General features: G+C 52.3%; 2 protein-coding genes across 2 annotated transcripts in view; one reads left to right on the top strand and one right to left on the bottom strand.

Annotated features, from left to right (window-relative positions):
- The window catches only part of EVPL (envoplakin), a 345,937-nt gene that overhangs the window by 67,300 nt on the left and 260,002 nt on the right, over window positions 1–18,635 (top strand). The gene's annotated exons all lie outside the window — the stretch shown is intronic.
- LOC139805514 (bMERB domain-containing protein 1-like) lies at window positions 3,682–15,526 on the bottom strand. Its single transcript, XM_071764009.1, has 6 exons — window positions 15,451–15,526; window positions 9,850–9,970; window positions 8,399–8,472; window positions 4,614–4,728; window positions 4,408–4,481; window positions 3,682–3,800 (listed from the first exon to the last, which is right to left on the bottom strand). The coding sequence occupies exons 1-6, from the start codon at window positions 15,524–15,526 to the stop codon at window positions 3,682–3,684; spliced, it is 579 nt and encodes a 192-aa protein (XP_071620110.1).

Raw genomic sequence — 18,635 nt, 5'->3', positions numbered from 1 at the left:
TGCTGCACACCTTTGCCATCAGGTCACATCCTGGCCCAAGAGCATCCTGGGGCCCAGAGAGCAGCTTGTGTCCTTCTCCATGACCAACCATCCAAACAGAGTCAGCAAACACAGAACAGACCATGCCAAGACCTTGCCCATCTCCCCCTGCCATCCCCCCTGCCTGCCCAAGCACTGCTCCATGGCTGAAGTGTGGGTCTTGGGAACTTGTGGGGTGGAGATGGGGATGAATGAAGGGACCAAGTTTTGAATCAGGAGGCTCTTTTTGCCTCTCAATCCAACCACCCAAACTGCCTTGGTTACTCACACTTCCCAAGAAGTCCCTGTGGAAGGTAAGGACAGTGATGGGGCTTCTAGGTCTTGAGCCTTTGGTCTGTGTGGGTCAAAGCACTCACATTGCCCCATGTGCCTCATTGCAGGGACCAAGCCAAGCAGCCACTGGACACTCTGGAAGAACAGGCCCAGCTCCAGGTGGATGCTACTGATGGTGGCTTCTCCCCCCTGCTTGAACAACAGCCCCAACTCTGCTGCATCTCCTTCCATTACACAGGGCTGGCAAAACAGAGACTGACTTAATGTGACCCTGTGATCTCCAGGCTGTTCCTTCCAGCCCAGGCTGAAGCTTCCCCCAGGCAAGGAGAGCACCAGGACCTGGCAGGTGGTGGTTGTAGGACATTAAAAATGAAAAGCACAAAGTAAGCAGGCTTCAGACTGAGACCACTGAGGTGACACAAACCAAAGCAGGGTCGTTTGCTGTAGGTGACCATTCAGGTCTTGCACCCTATGAGTGAGCTGGTAAGACCCATATAGGGAGGAGATAGCTCAGGAAGGACAAGTGGGTGGAAACCCTCTTGCCAAAGGTTAGAGAAGAGGTCCTCGCATACAGGGGTTTCTGGCAATGTTGAGAAAGAAAGGCAGGAGGAACTTGGACCTGCTCATGGCATTGAACTAGGAAGGATCTCACCTGTGTCGTGTTTTATAAGGATGATTGTGCTCTTAGGTGGGATGGAGGGAACCAAATGGGTTGTGACCATCTCACCCAGACAGGAACATCATCCCAGCACCTCCCAGCAAGCTGCAGCACGACTGAGCTGCAGGAATCAGCTCTGTGGCTGGAGGGCAGCCAAAGCTCTTGGGCAGACACCCAAGTGTGAGACCACCCCAGGGCACCCAGGGAAGCCAGAGCAGCCTGGAGGGCAGAAGGGCCAGCAGGGCAGGAGGTGTGAGAGGACCCAGTGAGGAGGAGAGCCCCTATCTTGCTGCTGAGGGTGCTGGCAGCTCTGGTTGTGACATCTCAACACAGGTGGATGCTCAGAAGGGACAACAGAGCCTGAGTCACTGGGTGACATCAGGATGCTGTGGGTCCTTTACCCAGGACTTTATATCCAGGTCATGGTGCCAAGCCCAGAGGCACTGGCTGGAGCCCTGAAGGGGGAGGACTGAATGCCCTCTTGGAAGTGGCAGTGTCTCTTGTCTGCTGTCTCCACCTTCCCCTGCCACTCTTCCACTCTCCTCTTTGGTTTGCATTTCCTCTGCATGCTGCCCTGCTCTTCTGATTTTGTCTCCTTTTCCCTTCTGCTCTGATTTTCTCCTTTTTTCTTTGAGCTGAAAACTGAATCCAGCAATAGTGAGGTGAGGGAAAGCAACTCAGCTGCCCATAGTTCAGGTGACAGCTTCACCAGAACTGGCCCTTCCTTCAGCCATCTCTGGGCATTCCCTTCATTCACTGCTCAGGTAAACCCCAAACCACCGAGCACCTTGCCATAAAACCAGTACAAACACAATGAAACCCAGACCAGAGACATTCCCCACCAAGAGTCCTCAGGAATCATCCCACAGAGCCTCACAAGGTGGTACAAGGCTAAGGAGTCTGTCACCACAGTATCTCTTGGATGGTGGAGCACAAGGGTCTCCAGACACTCATTCCCAGTCCTTTTATTACCCTGTCCAGGTGAAGGACTACATGGTCCTCTTCATCACAGACCTTCTTGCTGCTGCTGCACACACCTCTTCCAAGCTGAGCTCGAGTGGAATTGGGTGTTTGTTGATGTCATGGAGGAGAAAACCATTGACGTAGCACCAAGGACTCATGACATCATTCAAGCTTCCAGCAACCTGCTTGGGAAGTCTCTTCAGTGGTGGTGCTGCAGTGGGAAGCATGAACAATGACAAGAAGTTGAATCTCTCAGAAGAGAGCAGATTGTGGACGCTGCCTGGGCACCTGGGGAGGAAAGGCAGGAGATAGGAAACCATGGCTTGCAACCATGAGATCCCTTTGGTGCTCCCCTCTCCCATGGCAAGAGAGCCAATCCTGCTGTATCAAGCACCTAATGCCAAAGAGACCAACCTGACACAATGGGAGTTCCAGCAATATTAAGGATGAGATGTGTCTTTCCACAGAGACTACAACCCACTCCTCCACTACCATCATCTTCCTCTTACCCAGTGCTTGACACACACGTCAGTCATGACCTAGCACTCAGCTTTGCTCAGCACCTACTGGGTGAAGCCCAGGCATTCAGGGAGATGGGAGCTCAGTGGTGGTTTCACCACCCCCCTGTGATGAGCTGTAAGGTCTGGACACCGATTTGTGGTGCTGGAGAGCAGAATTTCACTTCAAGTCTATTAAAGCACATCCTGATAGACATCACTTCACCTCAGCTGGGACTTGCCTCCCGTGTCCTCACCATGCTCTGGCAGGAGTGAGCTCAGCTCACCAGCTATCACCAGCTCAGCCTTTGCTCCATCCACACCACTGCTCAAGCCTTGCTTGACTTCTCTGCAGCCCCCCAGCAGCAGCCCTGGCAGCATGGGCTGTGCAGCAGTGTCACACATCAGCATAAGAGCAGCAGAGATAGTCCAGTGGGCACCCAACCACCCACCTCTGATCCTGGTCACTACGGCTTCCTCCTGGGACAAGGTGGACAAGCCCATCCCAGGTTGCTATGGCAAGGAGCCCCTCTCTGTGAGTCCACCACTCCCTGAGACTTCCACAGCACAACAGTGTTTAGAGTAAGCTCTGTCCCTCTGAGCCACTGGCAAGTGGACAAGGACTGTCTGGTTGTCCCTTGGGAAACTCTTTTAAAAATAATGGGTCCATCATCTTAGGGCTGGGCACCTGTGGCTGTCAGAAGATGGCAGCTGCAACCCTGCTGCAAAGGAGGAGGTGGCAGAAGGCACGTGGGGACCCTCAAGGACAGAAAGGTCTGATGGGCTTCTTAGGGTTGCAGAGATGAAATGACAAGAAGACAAAGGTATTGTTGGAAAGCCCCATGAGCACCAAGCGTGCCCGGCAGAGGAATATTTGACCTGCAGCTCCTTCCTGTCATTGCAAGGAGATGGCCCTTGGGTACACTACCTGCAGCCTGGCCCTGCCCTCTTCCCACCATCTCTCTTCCCCCTGAACCCAGCTCCCTCCATCTCCTTGTCCCCCTCCCAGCCATCACCAGCCATTCCCCCTCCAGCCCCTCTCTCGGGACTTCAGCACTTTGGAAGCCCCTTTAGAGCAGGGCTGCAGCCTGGTGGTCCCTCAGGCCCCACTCTTGCAGCACCCAGAGCTGTGCTTTCCCCAGATGTTGACACTCACCCACCCCATGCAGACACTTGACCAACTCAGCCCCTCTTGCCTTGCCCACCCTCCCAGGTGGGTACCCTACCATGGTCACGTCCTGTGCAGAGGTGCTACATGATGGAGCAGGTGAAGCCACAGCACTCCTTGAGCAGGGTGAGACCCGTTTTGGTCATGTATGGTGCAGAGGTTTGCTGACCCCTGGAAGTCATTTTCTTCTCCTTGACAGGGGCTACGGAAAGAGAAATTGGTGTCTGCTTGGTGATAAGGGCAGGGACCCACCACTTTTTCTTCAAGCCCCTTTCAGGATAAGGTTCTGACCCTCCTCAGACCCGGAGTAGGCCAGGAGTATCCAGGAGGCACATCACCAGGGGTGCTTTGTGGGCCTCCCACCAACTGGGGAGGTGTTCCTGAAGCATTGATGGAGGCACAAGGAAGAGGGCAGCTGCTATCAGAAGAGAAGGAGGACTGGATACCACAACTTGGGACCTTAGGTAACAGTGTGATGAAGCCTAAGGAGCAGGTTGGAAGGGGTCAGAACTACATTGGCCATAAAAGGACACCTACCTGTCCCCATTCTCACAGGACATGGTGACTGGGAAATGCCCAGAGGGAAATGGAAGCATAAAATCTGTAACAACTCAAGGTGTTTCCATAACATGATCTCGAGCACCAGCATCTCCCAGTTGCCATCTCCCCACACCCTCCTCCAGCACCAGATGACCTCAGGGTAAGCAAGCCCCTACAGAGCAACAGAATCTTGGGGACAGAGCACTTAGGAAAAGGGACAAACTGCCAGGGAAGTTCAATGGAAGGAATAAAACCCATCGACCACTTACTTGCTTTCTGGAAGTAGCTTTTGGAGAGCTTACTTTGCAGGAACTCTGCCATTTCCTTGTCTTCTTCCCTTTCCCTGTGACAAAGAGATTGGGTACCACTCAGGAAAGGAGCAGCAAAGCATCCAGGAGCATCTGGCAAGGCATGACACGGAGCAGAGGACAGACTGCACTGTCCTCAGTGTAAGGAATAAATTCCACCCAGCTACCTGAGCCTCTCGAACTCCACGTCGTCCACCAGGAAATCCCGGGTTTCCACCAGCTTGTGTATCTGCTGCACCAGCTCCTCTTCCCTCTGCTTCTCCTCATTGGATTTCTCATTCTCTGCAGCACAGGGAGCACATTTAACACCTCAGCAGGGGGCATCCCACCCATCATGCCAAGGCCAAGCTTGCTCTGCTTCTGCTTGACCCAGGAGCAGGTATGAAGGTTGGGGTAAAAGCCAACCCAAAGTAAGCACCTGGCTGCAGGTAGGAGACAGACATCCCCATCCCAAACCAGCCTGGCTGGGAGGAGAGAGGTCTGGTGTCACCAAAGCTCCTTCTCATGGGGCTGAGCAATGCAAGGTGACCCTGTGACCTTTGCAGAGCACCCCCAGCCAAGGTGACTTGTGGTGGGGGATCACCAGGGCTCCCCTGGCACCTTCACCCTGCACTGATGGGGTTCTGGGTCCCAGTGAGCTCAGGAACATCACACTTGGGTCTTTTCCCTCAGCCAGGATGTGAAACATTTCCCATGGCAGCACACCCAAATCTCAGCTCAGCCCAAGCTGGGGAGGGGTCCAGAGACCTCTGAGCTGGGTCCTCCATGTGGCTGAGAAACCAGCCAGGGATTGAGGTGTTTGGGCAACTCTCAAAAGTGTCTTCGGAGCACCTCACACCACCATTTATCCCATACCTACAGAGACACAAACACAAATATCCACTGGTTTTGTAGCTTCATTCCCTTGCTGAATACGGTCCCAGTGTCCTCATTCTCTCCATCCTTTCAAACCCCTCTCAGCCCCCTTCCCATCCCAGCAACAAGGATGACCTCAAGTATCTACCAGGCTGCTTTTAATGCCTGAGCCTTGGTTGTCACTTGAAGCCCCAGACCCACCTGCCCTGAGCATAGTGGGACCCACCAGAGCCCCATGGCTTTGGGCAGTAAATTAGTGAAGACCTGGAAAACTCTCACATCACTAGGAAAATCTATATTATATATATATAATATATATATATGTAAATATATATATTCATCTATATTTATATAGGCAACTAATGGTAAGGGGGATCCATGAAGATGACAGAGATAGGGCTAAGGAGTGTGAAATATAAGCAGAGAGCTACCTTAAGTGGACTCTGTCTATGCTGCAGCTATTTAAAACCATTTCTGAATTCAGCAGCCAGCTCCAAAATCAATCCAGCACAGAATGGATCAACCTCCAGTCTTCCTTCAGCTAAATAAAAATGTAGGAGAAGTCACAGCATGGAGCAAAGCCACCAGCTGGGTCTCAGCAGTCACCTGGACCTGTATTGCTCTGGAGTTTCAAATCCTGCTCTCTGTGATGTGAGGGGCTGCTGCAGGGGGCTGGGTAGGAGGATCTTATAATGCTGCTGTCAGAAATATCCTCAGCAAACAAAGGTTTCTCCCCAGTCTGTGGTCTTGTGCAGGGGGTGAGCTGCAGCTTCCAGGCAAAGAACAACTCCCTGGGGGGAGGTCTGGGTCTGATGGTCTTTTACTGTGAAGAATTTCAGTGCAAAGTCACCTGGCCATGGACACTGTCCCTGTGCTCCCACCTGCCTGGTGGGAACAGGAGCACTTTAAAGGTGTCACATGGAAACATCAGGCTGTACACAAACACACCAGCTCCTTGGAGTTAATTCACAGCTTGCATTCCTGAGCTGGAGCACATCACAGGAGCCACCATTCCCACTGCCCCTCTTATTCCAGCTCAATGATGTCACAGTCTGTCACGACCGTGACATCTCCCTGAATAACTACAGAAACCTTGGTCTGGGGAGATTTCAAGCCACAGGTCTGGCTGGGCTGTGAGTCAGCAGTGTCCTGTTTGAATCTTAATCCTAACTGAGGTTCAGCCCCTGTTTTTATGAGGGATCTGCTGTGACAGCTTCACAAGAGCAGGGATTTGCAGGAGGTTTTTTGCCCCCCCCAAGTCTAATTTGAGCCAAGTTATAAAGAAGACTGATAGAGCATCCCTGGCACAGCAGCACCACTGCTCTCAGCTGGATCTAGGAATGCTGAAAAGGCTGGAAAAGCAAGAACAAAGCTAAGGGAGGGAAGGCAGCCACATTTCTCCAGCTTCAGGAAAAGCCAAGTTTATCTCTGGCCCTGAGCCACCATTTAAGTCAAGTCTTGTTTTAGGCACTAGAAGGTGTTTGCATTAAAAGCTCCCGTGAGATTAAGGTCTGTGTTTTGCAAGCAGCTCCTGGTTTTACGGCAGAATCCTCCCTCCAGATGCAGCCAGGTCACCTGGAACTTCTCCAGCCCTGCATGCCAAGCAGCAGTCAGGGTCTTGCTGTGGCTGAAGGTCCACAAGCACAGACACCACAGAGTCTCTGTGGTGTTAGAAAGGATCAAGGTTTCTTCCTATCCTTGGCTCTGAGATAACTTTGGGTACTGAAGGGATGAGGAAACAGATCTGCCCAGCTGGTGCCTGGTTTGCATCCAGGCAAAGCCCCTCCTGCACAAAGGTCTCAGCGAGGGCAGCATCTGCTGAGAGACACTGAGAACCATGGAATCCCAGACTGGTTTGAGTTGGACCTTAAGGATCACCCATGGGCAGCCAAAGTCCCTCCCCAGCTTTCTTGGAGCCCCTTCAGGCACTGGAAGGTGCTCTAAGGTCTCCCCATTGCATCCTTCTCTTCTCCAGAGAACACCCCCAACTCTCAGCCTGGTTCCAGAGCTGCTCCAGCCCTCCCAGCATCTCCAGGGCCTCCTCTGGACTGGCTCCAACAGCTCCATGTCCTTCTTGTGTTGGGGACCCCAGAGCTGGACCTAGAACCTTCAGGGGGGCCTCACCAGAGCAGAGGGGGACAATTCCTTCCTTCACCCTGGTGGCCATGCTGCTGGGGATGCAGCCAGAAATAACTGAAGTCCAAATCTTAATACTTGGCTGGGTTTGAGGAAGGAGGCAAACATCTCCCATCTGGTTCTGAAAACACAGATGAAGTCCTTCCTAGGAAATGAATGAGGATGCCCTAGGAGGAGGCAAAACTTTACCAACAGTGATGGACACAGCTGTGGGGAAGCCTTTCTTACTTGCTCAGACTCTGAGCTCTCTGGTGTGTGCTCTGGTTGAAAAGTTGCTCTGGCTGTGACAAGGGACACAGAAGGCAGCAAAAGCAGCATTTCCTCCCAGCTGAAGTTTTCACAAACATTGTCCTGCAGTGTTCACCTCTTTTCAACATCCTGAATGATGAATTCACCTAAATCAGGGACATTGCCATGCCCCTTTGGTGTGACACCCCCCTGGCACCCATCCTAGCCTGGCTGCAACCAGAAATCCTTCCCTGGCAGCTGCTGCCACCTGCCCCACCAACACCACTGACATGGCCACAGCAAGAGCTCATTGCTTCTCATATAATTGAGGCCTTTGGAGGCAGCTCCCTTCCTGCTGCCTCCAAAGCATCCCTCATTTGAGCTGACAGGACCTCCTTGGTGTACACAGCCTGTCAGCACTCACTGCTTCCTCACTCAACTCCTCTCCTCCTCTTATACCAGACTCTTCCTCAAAGAAATCAGGTGTTTTCTCCTTCTCCTTTTGCAGGCCTGGACAAGGACTCAAGTCTTGCAAGAAGCAAAGCTCCTCAGAAATATCTCAGGTCAGACCAAAGGAGCTACTGCTCTTGATGCTCATGCACTGCCTGCAGCCCCAGCATCTCTGGGAGCATCACAGGGTGGAAGCTGCTCATGAACTTCTTGCCTTTCACTGAAACCTTTCTGCTGGTTACAGCTGCAGGATGGAGCTCTCTGAAGCTTGACAAAGCCTTACCTGGAAGAGCTATGAGTTTCTGGAGCTCCTTTTTCAGCCGGCTGATTTCTTTGCAAAGCTGAATGTCATCCATCCTGCAAGAGACACAAATGAAACCACTGAGGTGGGAGAGGAAAGGTTCAAAATCTCCAAAGCAATACCCAACCAGCACTGGAGCAGAAAGCACTTGGGACAGGGATGTACCTGCCTGCCCATGGGAAATGGCAGCTTGCTCCACCTCAGAGCTTTTTGTTGGAGCTACATGGGCTGTCGTGGGTGGCTGGCAAAGCAAAATCTTCATTGCTCTCATGGCAGCAAAGCCTCACCAAAACCTGGCACATCCTTCATGCCATAGAACCTGTGTGTCTTCTTCTCCCCTCAAAATTATCCCCAACCAGCAAAATCCAAAAGCAAAGGGTTAGGGTTAGGTCATTTCAACAGGAGGAAAGGAGCCACAGACAATGGAATCATCTCAGGCTCAAAGCACACAACAGCAGCAAGGTACCAGTCAGGGTGGGCTCCACTTAAGTGTCAGCAGCAGCTCCTGGAGGAGTGGATGGAGGACACACAGCCCTGTCTGTGCTGAAGGCAGTTTGATGATGTCTCAGAAGCCCCACAGACACCCAGCCCCCTCCATGAGAGCACCAGATCAAGTGCTGCTCATTGCTCACTAGGGCTGGCAGAGAAGGCTTAAACTAATTTATTTATGGACTGATTTTAAAAAACTCCATGATCTGTGTCTACAGATAATCCACAACTGATTTATGAGCTGGTGGCAGCTTGAACAGATGTGCCTTTGGTTCCCTGTGAAATGTGTGCAGCACTAGAAGCCCTGTCTGCATCCTCAGTAATCCTGCTGGCTCTCCACTGAGTCATTCCACCCACCCCTTTTGGGGTGAATCCTACTTGCTGGAGCTACATGAAGATGCAGCTTTGTCAGCTGAGCCGAGGACACCAGGAATATCCCTAAGGGGAAGGAAAATAAAGACTGACAAAGAGGGATTCCATGAGACATTGCTGTAGGAGATCATCTCAGGTGGAGGAGGCTTCCTCTTGGCTCTGCTGGCCTTTGCCTCCATCTGGCAGAGTCTTCACTGCTTTGCAGACTGCCTGGAGCAGGTCCAATGATGGTCTGGGAGCTGCACATAGAGAAGAGGGAGGTCCATTTGTCCTCTGACTGCCTGCTTATGGTCCTGTGGTGGCTGAGCCCTGAGATCCACATGGGCCAAGTGGGCAACAGGCTGATTGCCAGTGAGACACTTGTTAAAATCAAAATAAACAGTCAAATGACAACAAACATTACTAAAATTAAATGGGATATTCATTCTGTGAAAACTGACAATGAGAGCCAGCACTTCCAGGTGGAAAATAAGGTGGAAAGTGGCCTCCTCCCTGGGGAGGATCCATGTTTGATCAGAAAATGCTGGGGTGACCCTGGAAAGGGGGACAGCAGAGAGGAGGGCAGTACTCACATGTACCGCAGCTCCGACTCCCTCCTCACCAGGATCTCCCTGAGCCTCTCAATTTTGAAGAGTTCCCCTTCAATGTCATCAATGGTGGTGGTCGAGTCAGCCATGGAAACAATTTCATCCTCTGCAAATGTAATGGGAGCCACATTAGCCAGCAGGAGACATCACAGGGGTGCTGAGGACAACAGGGACCACAGGGCTGTCCTGGGGAGAGCCCTGCAAACATCATCCAGCAAAAGCTCCAGGGAGACCTCAGATCACCTTCCAGAGACTGAAGAGGGCCTAGAAGAGAGCTGGGGAGGGACTTTCTACAAGGCCATGGATGGGATGGGATGAGGGAGTGATGGGATGAGGGAGGACAGTCTCAAAAAAAGGGGCGATTGAGATGAGATCTTAGGAAGAAATTCTTTAATTTGAAGGTAATGAGATATATATATATATATATATAATATTTATATATATAAAGCACCTATCACCATACTGATAAACATTCTTTGGAACCACTCTGACAGCAGAGATAAGAACAGGAGTCAGCCTGTTAGTTAGGAGTCAGGTTGCCCAGAGAAGCTGTGGCTGCCCCATCCCTGGCAGTGTTCCAGCCCAGGTTGGATGGGGCTTGGAGCAACCTGGGCTGTGGGAGGTGTCCCTGCCCATGGCAGGGGTGGGAATGGATTCTCCAGCACAGTTCTCCAGACAGCCAAGGTCTGGGAAGCGGAGATGTCAGAGCTGGAGCTTTGTGACTTGGGGATCCCAAAGGGGCCCAGGAAAGTGCTGAGGGTTACAGGGCAGGAAGAGATCAGTATTAAGGCCCATAGGAAACCCTCTGCACACACAGGTCCTCTGCCTGTGCTGTAAAGTGGTTTGAGAAATCATTCCCAGGGTGAGGCATGTTTCCAAGATTGCTGTCAAAGAATCATAGAATCATAGAATCACAGAATCATAGAATGGGCTGGGTTGGAAGGGACCTCAGAGCTCATCAAGTCCAACCCTTGATCCACTCCCCCCGTGGTTCCCAGCCCATGGCACTGAGTGCCACATCCAAGCTCTTTTGAAATATCTCCAGGGATGGAGAATCCACCCCTTCCCTGGGCAGCCCATTCCAGTGTCTGATCACCCTCTCCAGAAAGAAATTCTTTCTAAGAAGGCTTATCAGCAGAAATATGAGTGGTTTGGGTTAGTGGCACTGCTTTGGAGAGCAGCTTTCAGCTGAAGATTATCACCCCTCTTCCCCTAGCCATGAAGACCATGTTCAGCTCATGCCAGTGCTGAATCCTCCATCCCTCCCCATTCTCAGCCCTCAGGATCCTCTCAGGAGCCAACGCCTGTGCAGGGGGTTGGAAAAATTGTGGGCTCAGATGCATTGCTCAATTGCTCTGCTAGAAATCTGCACAGAACCACTCCTTTAACCTCGTTTCTATGGGCCTGAAGGGGGTTGCTAAGGGACAGACCTGTGGTTGCTACAGGACCAGGATGCGGTTGCTAAGGGAGCAGAGTGCGGTTGCTAGGGGACCAGGATGCCGAGTCCCTCATCCCAAGCATCCTGCTGCTCTGCCACTCCAGAGCCTGGGATATTTTCCTGCACCCATGCCCAGTGCCACTGAGCTGGGGCCACGTGAGGGGACAGGCAGTGTCTCTGCAGGCACACAGGTAGCAACACGTGTGAAGGTGTAGCCTGGGGTTGGGGTATCCTGGAGCTGTCAGGAGAAAGCTGCATTGCTCCAAGTGTCACTTCTGTCACCAGGCTAAAATGACAAGGCAATGACAATTTTAGAGATGCTCCAATAAACAGATACACAACTGGCTGCAGCCCTTGTTAGCCAAGGGCAAACCTCATCACATGGACCCAGGGGAGGGGGACTGTCACTCCTGGTCTGGGTGAGGGGTGAATAACCCAGAATATCTGATCACTGAGGGCAGAAATACCTGGCTGAGTTATTGGGGGGGGGGGGGAGGGAGGGAGCACAAGGGTTTGAACCAGGTGTCAGCATCACTTCTGCTTCCTTCTCATCCCAGACCCCTGTTAGCAGAAGCCATCTGAGGCAGAAGAGCTGGACCTTCCCCTGTGCACAGGGAGGGAGGAGGTGGCAGTGCTGGGTGGCTCTCCCCAGTCTGCAGCAGGAGGCTGGGATGGGATTTCAGCCCGTAGGCAGCTGCTCACAAGAGTGAAAAAGCTCCTGGCATCTCACCAGAGATGGAGAACACAGTGTGGCTGGGACCACCCTGCTCTAAAAAGCTGCACCCCTCCTCCCTGGTCACCTTTCTGTAGGACACTTCCAAGCAGCCTCCCACTGTGGAAGCATCCTGTGGAACAGGGACAGTGGAGAGGTCTCCAGCATGCAGCAGAGCAATGGTTGCAGGGCTTGAGCTGGAAGCTCCTCAGCCCTTGGTTGTGCTTTCAGGGCAGTGTGGTCAGGGTCATGGCACTCTGTGTCCCTCGGGCAAGGCTGTGCCTGCAGGTGTGCAAGGACCCTGCCACCAAAGCTGTCAGTTCTGAACAAGAAGCTCTAAGAGGACAGCTTGTGGCTGCTAAATTCAGGGCAGAAGCAGGGAAGAACCAGGTAAGTGCTCCTGCAAAATGAAGCCCAGGAACCCTGGGAGAGAGGGAGCACCTGGACAAAGAGACACAGAACTACGTCTCTGTACCAAAAGCATCCACTAAACCTCAGAAGAAACCAGTGAATCTCTACAGGTGACTAATGCACACCTGATGGGATGGTGAGATGAACTTGCTGGTGGAAATTCCTTCAATCTGCCAGCATCTGCCCAGGCCTGCAGATCATGGCAAGACCTGAATGTGTGAGGGAGGGCAGGGGCTGGAGCACTGGATGAGTGAGGAGAGCCTGAGAGAAGCAAGTGGAAGAGTTGTTGAGACACTGGAACTGGGCTCAGAGAGGCTGTGGGATCTCCATCCTTGGTCCAAGATACTTCCTGGACAAGACTGTGAGCAACTTGATTTAACTCCTAAGCCTGCTTTGATCTGGGGTTTGGACTCTGGATTTCTAGAGGTTGCTCCTGATCCAAATTCCTCTACAGTACCATGTAATGAGAGCAGTCTGTGTATGGATCTCCCTGCCAGTTCAGGAGATGCTTTCTCCAGGCAGCTATGGGGTGATGCCAAGTTCCTGAACACCAGCAGCTATCGGCACGGGCCAGATCCTAACTTCCCTGAGATGGTGGTGAAACCAAAGGGCACCCGTGTAATGGCACTGACACCACAGAGCAGCCACAAATGGCAAGAACAGACACTCGGAGTTCATGAGTGGCTAAAACCCAGCATGTCCCACAAGAAAGCAGCTGGGCAGAGCTGAGAATGGGTTTTTTACACCCTCTCGAAGTGCCTGGCATCAGGCAGGGCCTAAGGCAGGGATGTAAACTTAATTAAAGCTGTGTTCAAGCTCCTGAGTGTCCCTTTGGGGATGGAGAGGGGCGATGCCCATGTTGAAGCTACACTGCCCAGGGGTTTCTTGGCTATCCAGGGGTCCCTTGGCTCCCCCAGCCACACACACAACAGCAGAGTCAGACACAGAAAATAATCCCAGTCAGGCCACTGGCTGGCACCATTTCAACACAGCAAACAAAGGAAGGGCAGAAAGCTTCGATTTCTGCTGGAGCTGCTCTGATCATCACACACAGCCCAGGGGAAGCAAGGATCCTTAATGAGGAGTGTAATAGCCAGAGACTTGCACTCCATATGGCTCTGCTGAAAACATTTAGACAGCCAGCAGCAAGCCTGAGATGAGTCATGGCAGCAACCAGTACAGGGTTGAGTTTCAAGCAATTCACTTCATTATTAAAGTTGGGAGATGGACTGACAGCCCCAGGAGAAGGGGTCGGACCTCTTCATTTGGGCTCCACCCCAAAGGGTCCTTTAACTCATCTGTGTGCTGAGTTAACTCAACCCTGGCATGCAAAGCAGCACAGGCAGAGGGCATTCAGCCCATCCAAACCAGCCCTTGCTCACCGAGCTCAGTAACAAGAGGGATGGTAACCCAGCTCCAGGGCTGCCTTCTCAGAGGGGTGTAGGGACACAAGCCTCCAGGGGTGCCAACATGTGGCCAAGAAGACCAGTCCCAAGGGCCAGCATCATGCCTAGATGGGGAGATCACAGCTACCAACAGCCTGCAAACCCCAGCACCATTCCCCTGCCACTTGCTCCTTCTAGTAAACCAGGAGAAAAGGTGCAGCCTGGGCCCATTGCAGCCTTTGTGCAGCCCTTGGCACAGCCAGCATCACTGGGGCCATGGCAACCAGCCCTAAAGTAGTCCAGAGGCCAAAGATGAGGTACCCCAGGATGGCTCATGGGGGGGGGGTTCCCCAGGGGTGCAGTCCCTCTGTGCCCCCCCTGCTCCTGTGTGCACCCTCCCTGGGGTCACCTCCTGAGCACAGGCAGGGTGAGAGGTTGCATCTGCTCAGTGCTTTGCAGGGCTGGCCAGAGGGTCCCTGGGCTGGGAGCAAACAGCAGAGCAGCATTCAAAAAACCAGACACTGACCATTGACATGTCCTCACCCATCCTGTGGGTCCCCCAGGAGCTGGGAGTTTACAGAACTGCACTGAACCAGCAAACATCACAGCCACCAAACCCTGCTTGCAGCTGGGGGGGGGATGCCCAGGCCATACCCAGCTCCCTGAGCCCTGCTTGACCTTGCCTTGGGCTACCCTAATGTCACCCGGCTGCTGGGAACAGAGGGTCCAGATGCTGGAAGCACTGAGACCCCCACTAAAGGAAGGATCTCCACACAGACACTGCCCAAAGCAGAGGAGGAGGGAAGAAGAGACATATTGCTGTGCTGGAAGGCACGAAGGAGAAAGACTAGAACTTTGGGCAGCCCAGCAGCTTCCCAGGCAGCACCCACCACTAGCAGTACCAAGCAGGGTGCTGCTGTTTGCTCCTTGTCACCTTCCCTGCCTTTCCAGCTGTCTGTCCCGATTCCTCTGGGTGCAAGGGATGAAGAGGGAGCAGAGAGGGACAGGGAAGCAGGGAAGTCATGGACGAGGGGCTGCCGGAGCCTCCCCAAGATATTGCCCACAGCCCAGCGTGGGGACCCTTCCCACGGGTGAGGGGAAAGGGGGAGCTGCCCTGGGCCGTGTGTGTGTTTCCTGCCCACCCTGTTTCTTGCGGGTGGAACCCTCCCAGAGAGGGGAGAGGACAGGGCGGGCACCCCGGTCCCAGGCAAACCCAGAGCGGGCTGCGACAGCAGAGCCACAGCGGCTCCGGGGCCGCGGGCAGCGCAGCCGGAGGGGGGGTCCCGACCCTCCTGCCACCGGTTCCTCCCCTCCAGCCAGCCCTCCATCCGTCCTTCTCTCCACCTTCCTCCCCTCCAGCCAACCCTCCTCCCATCCACTCCCTTCCCTCCGTCCTTTCTCTCCTCCATCCCTCCTTCCATCCATTCCCCCCTCCCCAGCCTTTCCCTTCCTTCTCCCCTTCTCGCTCTCCCTCCCCTCCATCCCTCCTGCCCCATTTCGCGTGGCCACGGAGGTTCCGGCCGTACCGGTACCGGTACGGGGAGCACCCGGTGGTTCCGTGTGGTGGGGTGCAGAGGGTGGGTGGTGGGGGGGAGAAGTTTGGGGGCGTCCCCTGCCCGTGCCGGTCCCGCAGGGCTTACCTGGCCCCGCAGCGGCGGGCGGCCACCGGGTGGGCTCCAGCGATCCGTACAGGGGAGGGCTCCGCTTCGCCTCCATGCCGCAGCTTTGACCCCTCCGCTCCGCTCCGCTCCCGCCGCTCTGCCGGGGGTCCCGCCCCACGGACCTCCCCCCCGCACACCGGCCCCGCCCCGCACCCCCTCCCCCGGGACCCCCGGAGCTCCCGGAACCCTCGGCCTGGGGCTTTCAGCCTGGAGAAGGCTGCGAGGAGACCTTAGAGCACCTTCCAGTGGCCCGAAGGGGCTCCGGGAAAGCTGGGGAGGCACTTTGGACAAGGGTCTGAAGGGATGGGATGAGGAGGGTTGGATTTAAATTAGAAAAGGGGAGACTGAGGTGAGATTTTAGGACGAAATTCTTTATTTTGAGGGTGATGAGACACTGGCTCAGGTTGCCCAGAGAAGCTGTGGCTGCCCCATCCCTGGCAGTGTTCCAGCCCAGGTTGGATGGGGCTTGGAGCAACCTGAGCTGGTGTCCCTGCCCGTGGATGATCCTTAAGATCCGTTCCAACTCAAACCAGTCTGGGATTCTATGATGCTATGACATGGGGGGTGCTGTGGCATTGAACAGGCCCCCCCTTAGGAAGGAAGGAAACAAGGACAGCTACAATCTCAAGCAGAACTAACTTTTCCCTATGGCAAACCACAACAACCAGTTGTAAAAGCATCCAGGGTTGGTCTGCAAGCCAAAGGCTGGTTGGTGGCACCTTGGCAGTACCCACAGCAATGAGGAACTGGGTGATGAGCACTGCCCTTCTCCTCCCTCCAGCAAGTCCCTCCCGTGGGACACAGCAATGAGCAGTCCCACCGTGTGGCTGGGGGACACACAGTTAGCAGTCAATAGTCGATGCAATAAGCTAAAGCTATTGGTGAGGAAAACAGAGGCACAGCAATGGAAGGGATGGGTTCAGAGTCACCCCCTGCATCAGAGAAATACCAGCCTCTGTCTGCTATCAGAACCTTGCAGCAGCATCCTCTCTAGCTGCTGCCCTCCCCAGTGAAACAGGCTGCTGAGCTAATTCCTATGAAAAGTCTGGCATAAATCTGAGAAAAATCTTGGAATTTTTAAAGTGGCCTCATACTCACCTTGACATTAAGGTTTAAAGCTTTATGGTCTCAGCATAACCCAACTTAAAGTCAAAAATTGCCCCTTGGCCAGAAAAGTATTCTATATTACAGCAAAACCAGGTTCCAGAGAGAAACCAAGAAGAAAAAAATTATCTGTTCCCTTAGAAATGTACAGTCTAACCTAGCAGAGATTCCTTCATATTGGCTCCCTTGTGACACAGAAATACAGATGCCAAGCTGAGAGTGTCAAGATATTCAAGACAGACTCTGTTTCCCCTGCAGGAGTTCTACTTGGTGCTCATGCCAGCAAGTCAGGAGCTGCCCAAGACTTTTAAGATGTCCACCTGGGACCCAGTTATAAAGATGCAGAATTTCAGTATTGTGTGGTAATTACAATTCACCTAAGAGATCAAATCAGAGTGGTGATGTCTTGTCTTAAAAAATGAGCAAAATTTCAAATTAGAGAAGGGTAGATTTAGATGAGATGTTAGGAAGAAGTTCTTCCCCCATGAGGGTGGTGAGACACTGGCACAGGATGCCCAGAGAGGTGGTGGGAGCTCCATCCCTGGAAGTTTCTAAGGCCAGGCTGGACAGGGCTCTGAGCAACCTGATCTGTAGGAGGTGTCCCTGCCCATGGCAGGGGGGTGGAACTGGATGAGCTTAAAGGTCCCTTCCAACCCTGACAATTCTAGGATTCTATGAAAATGAGAAAAAACTTTTACTGGTAGAACCCATGGCTTGTGCCTTAGAGGCATGTGCCATAACAGAAGACAAGACAATTCAAGAGCTGTTGGTTTCAATATTCAGAACATGCAGAATAACTCCACAGCTCTCAAAAACTCCACAGAATAACTCCACAGCTCTCTCCTGCTCCTCTTCTTGTGAAACTACAGCTAAATGGACTTACCTCAAATGGGCCATAACCACAACTGGGGGAAACAACTCATTACAAAAATACAAAACCTCCCTGGGAGTTCATCTGGACAGATTCCACTACAGTCCTCAAAGAAACATGTGGTGGCTGCTTGCAGAATTAGAGACATCTTTGGAGAGGATCTTACTGTGTTGATCAGATCCAGCAGCAAAATGAACATCCAGAGATGGGTGCCCACTGAGCTTTACTTAATTTAAACATCCTGCAAGCACCACATGATTTAAGTCAATTGCAGATGTGACGTGCACACAGAGAGACACATTGGAAACATTTGCAACATCCCATCATAAAATAACTGCCAGAAGGATAAAATCTGCAATTTTAGCTCCCTTGGAAGTTGGGAACTAAACTGTAAACAGCAAGATAAGGTGTCTGATGCAATGAGTTCCTCAGATTCCAGTTCAGGTGCATCAGCTCTGCACCAAAACTTCCTGCAGGGCTGTTTCACAAAAAGCAGAGAGGCCTTTGGCATTTTTTGGCAAATGATGTCTTTTCTAATAAAAGTGATTTATTTAGATCCTTTGAAACCTCTCATAGGGAACACATACATTGAGCTATGTGACATTTAAAATCTATGAGCTACAAAGACTGTCATTGTGCAGAGCTTGTTCCTCAGCACTACCTATGGTTTTCCTCCTGAGCTCAGTGAAACCAAATTGTATTCAGAGAGGGAGGGCACAGCTCAATTTAGACCCTGGGGAGAGAAAATAAAATAAAATAATTATTTCTACGTAAAAACCTCTGAAATTTGCTTAAAGTTCACTATGAAGTGGGCAAAGAGTAAAATCTTACCTGATTTTATAATCTTTTTTAACCTTACAATTACTGGTTAAGAATAAAACCTGAAAGAAACAGAAGATTTTATGTCAATATTTTGGCAAGTAATAAAAAAATAACTGCTGCTGTGGTTGGAAACACATCATGAGAATGTGTTTTCCCCAAAGGCAGTTTGGTCCTTCCCAGTTACCTCTTCCTCCCAGTGACATTAAATGCCTAAACATGTTCTTACTTCTGCAAGGGCAATAAAGCCATGCTGGGTGCAAAGAAGTCTCACACAGAACAATTTCTGTTCACCTCCTTCCTTATCTGTTTGGCTTGAAGGGTCTGTGGCTATCAGAGAAGGAAAAATTGAGTCACCAGTGTTTGCAGA

The sequence above is a fragment of the Heliangelus exortis genome, chromosome 20 (assembly GCF_036169615.1).
Source record: "Heliangelus exortis chromosome 20, bHelExo1.hap1, whole genome shotgun sequence".
Classification (NCBI taxonomy): Eukaryota; Metazoa; Chordata; class Aves; order Apodiformes; family Trochilidae; genus Heliangelus; species Heliangelus exortis.
The sequence above is the reverse complement of the archived record's forward strand: the minus strand, read 5'-3'. Positions and strand labels throughout refer to the sequence as shown.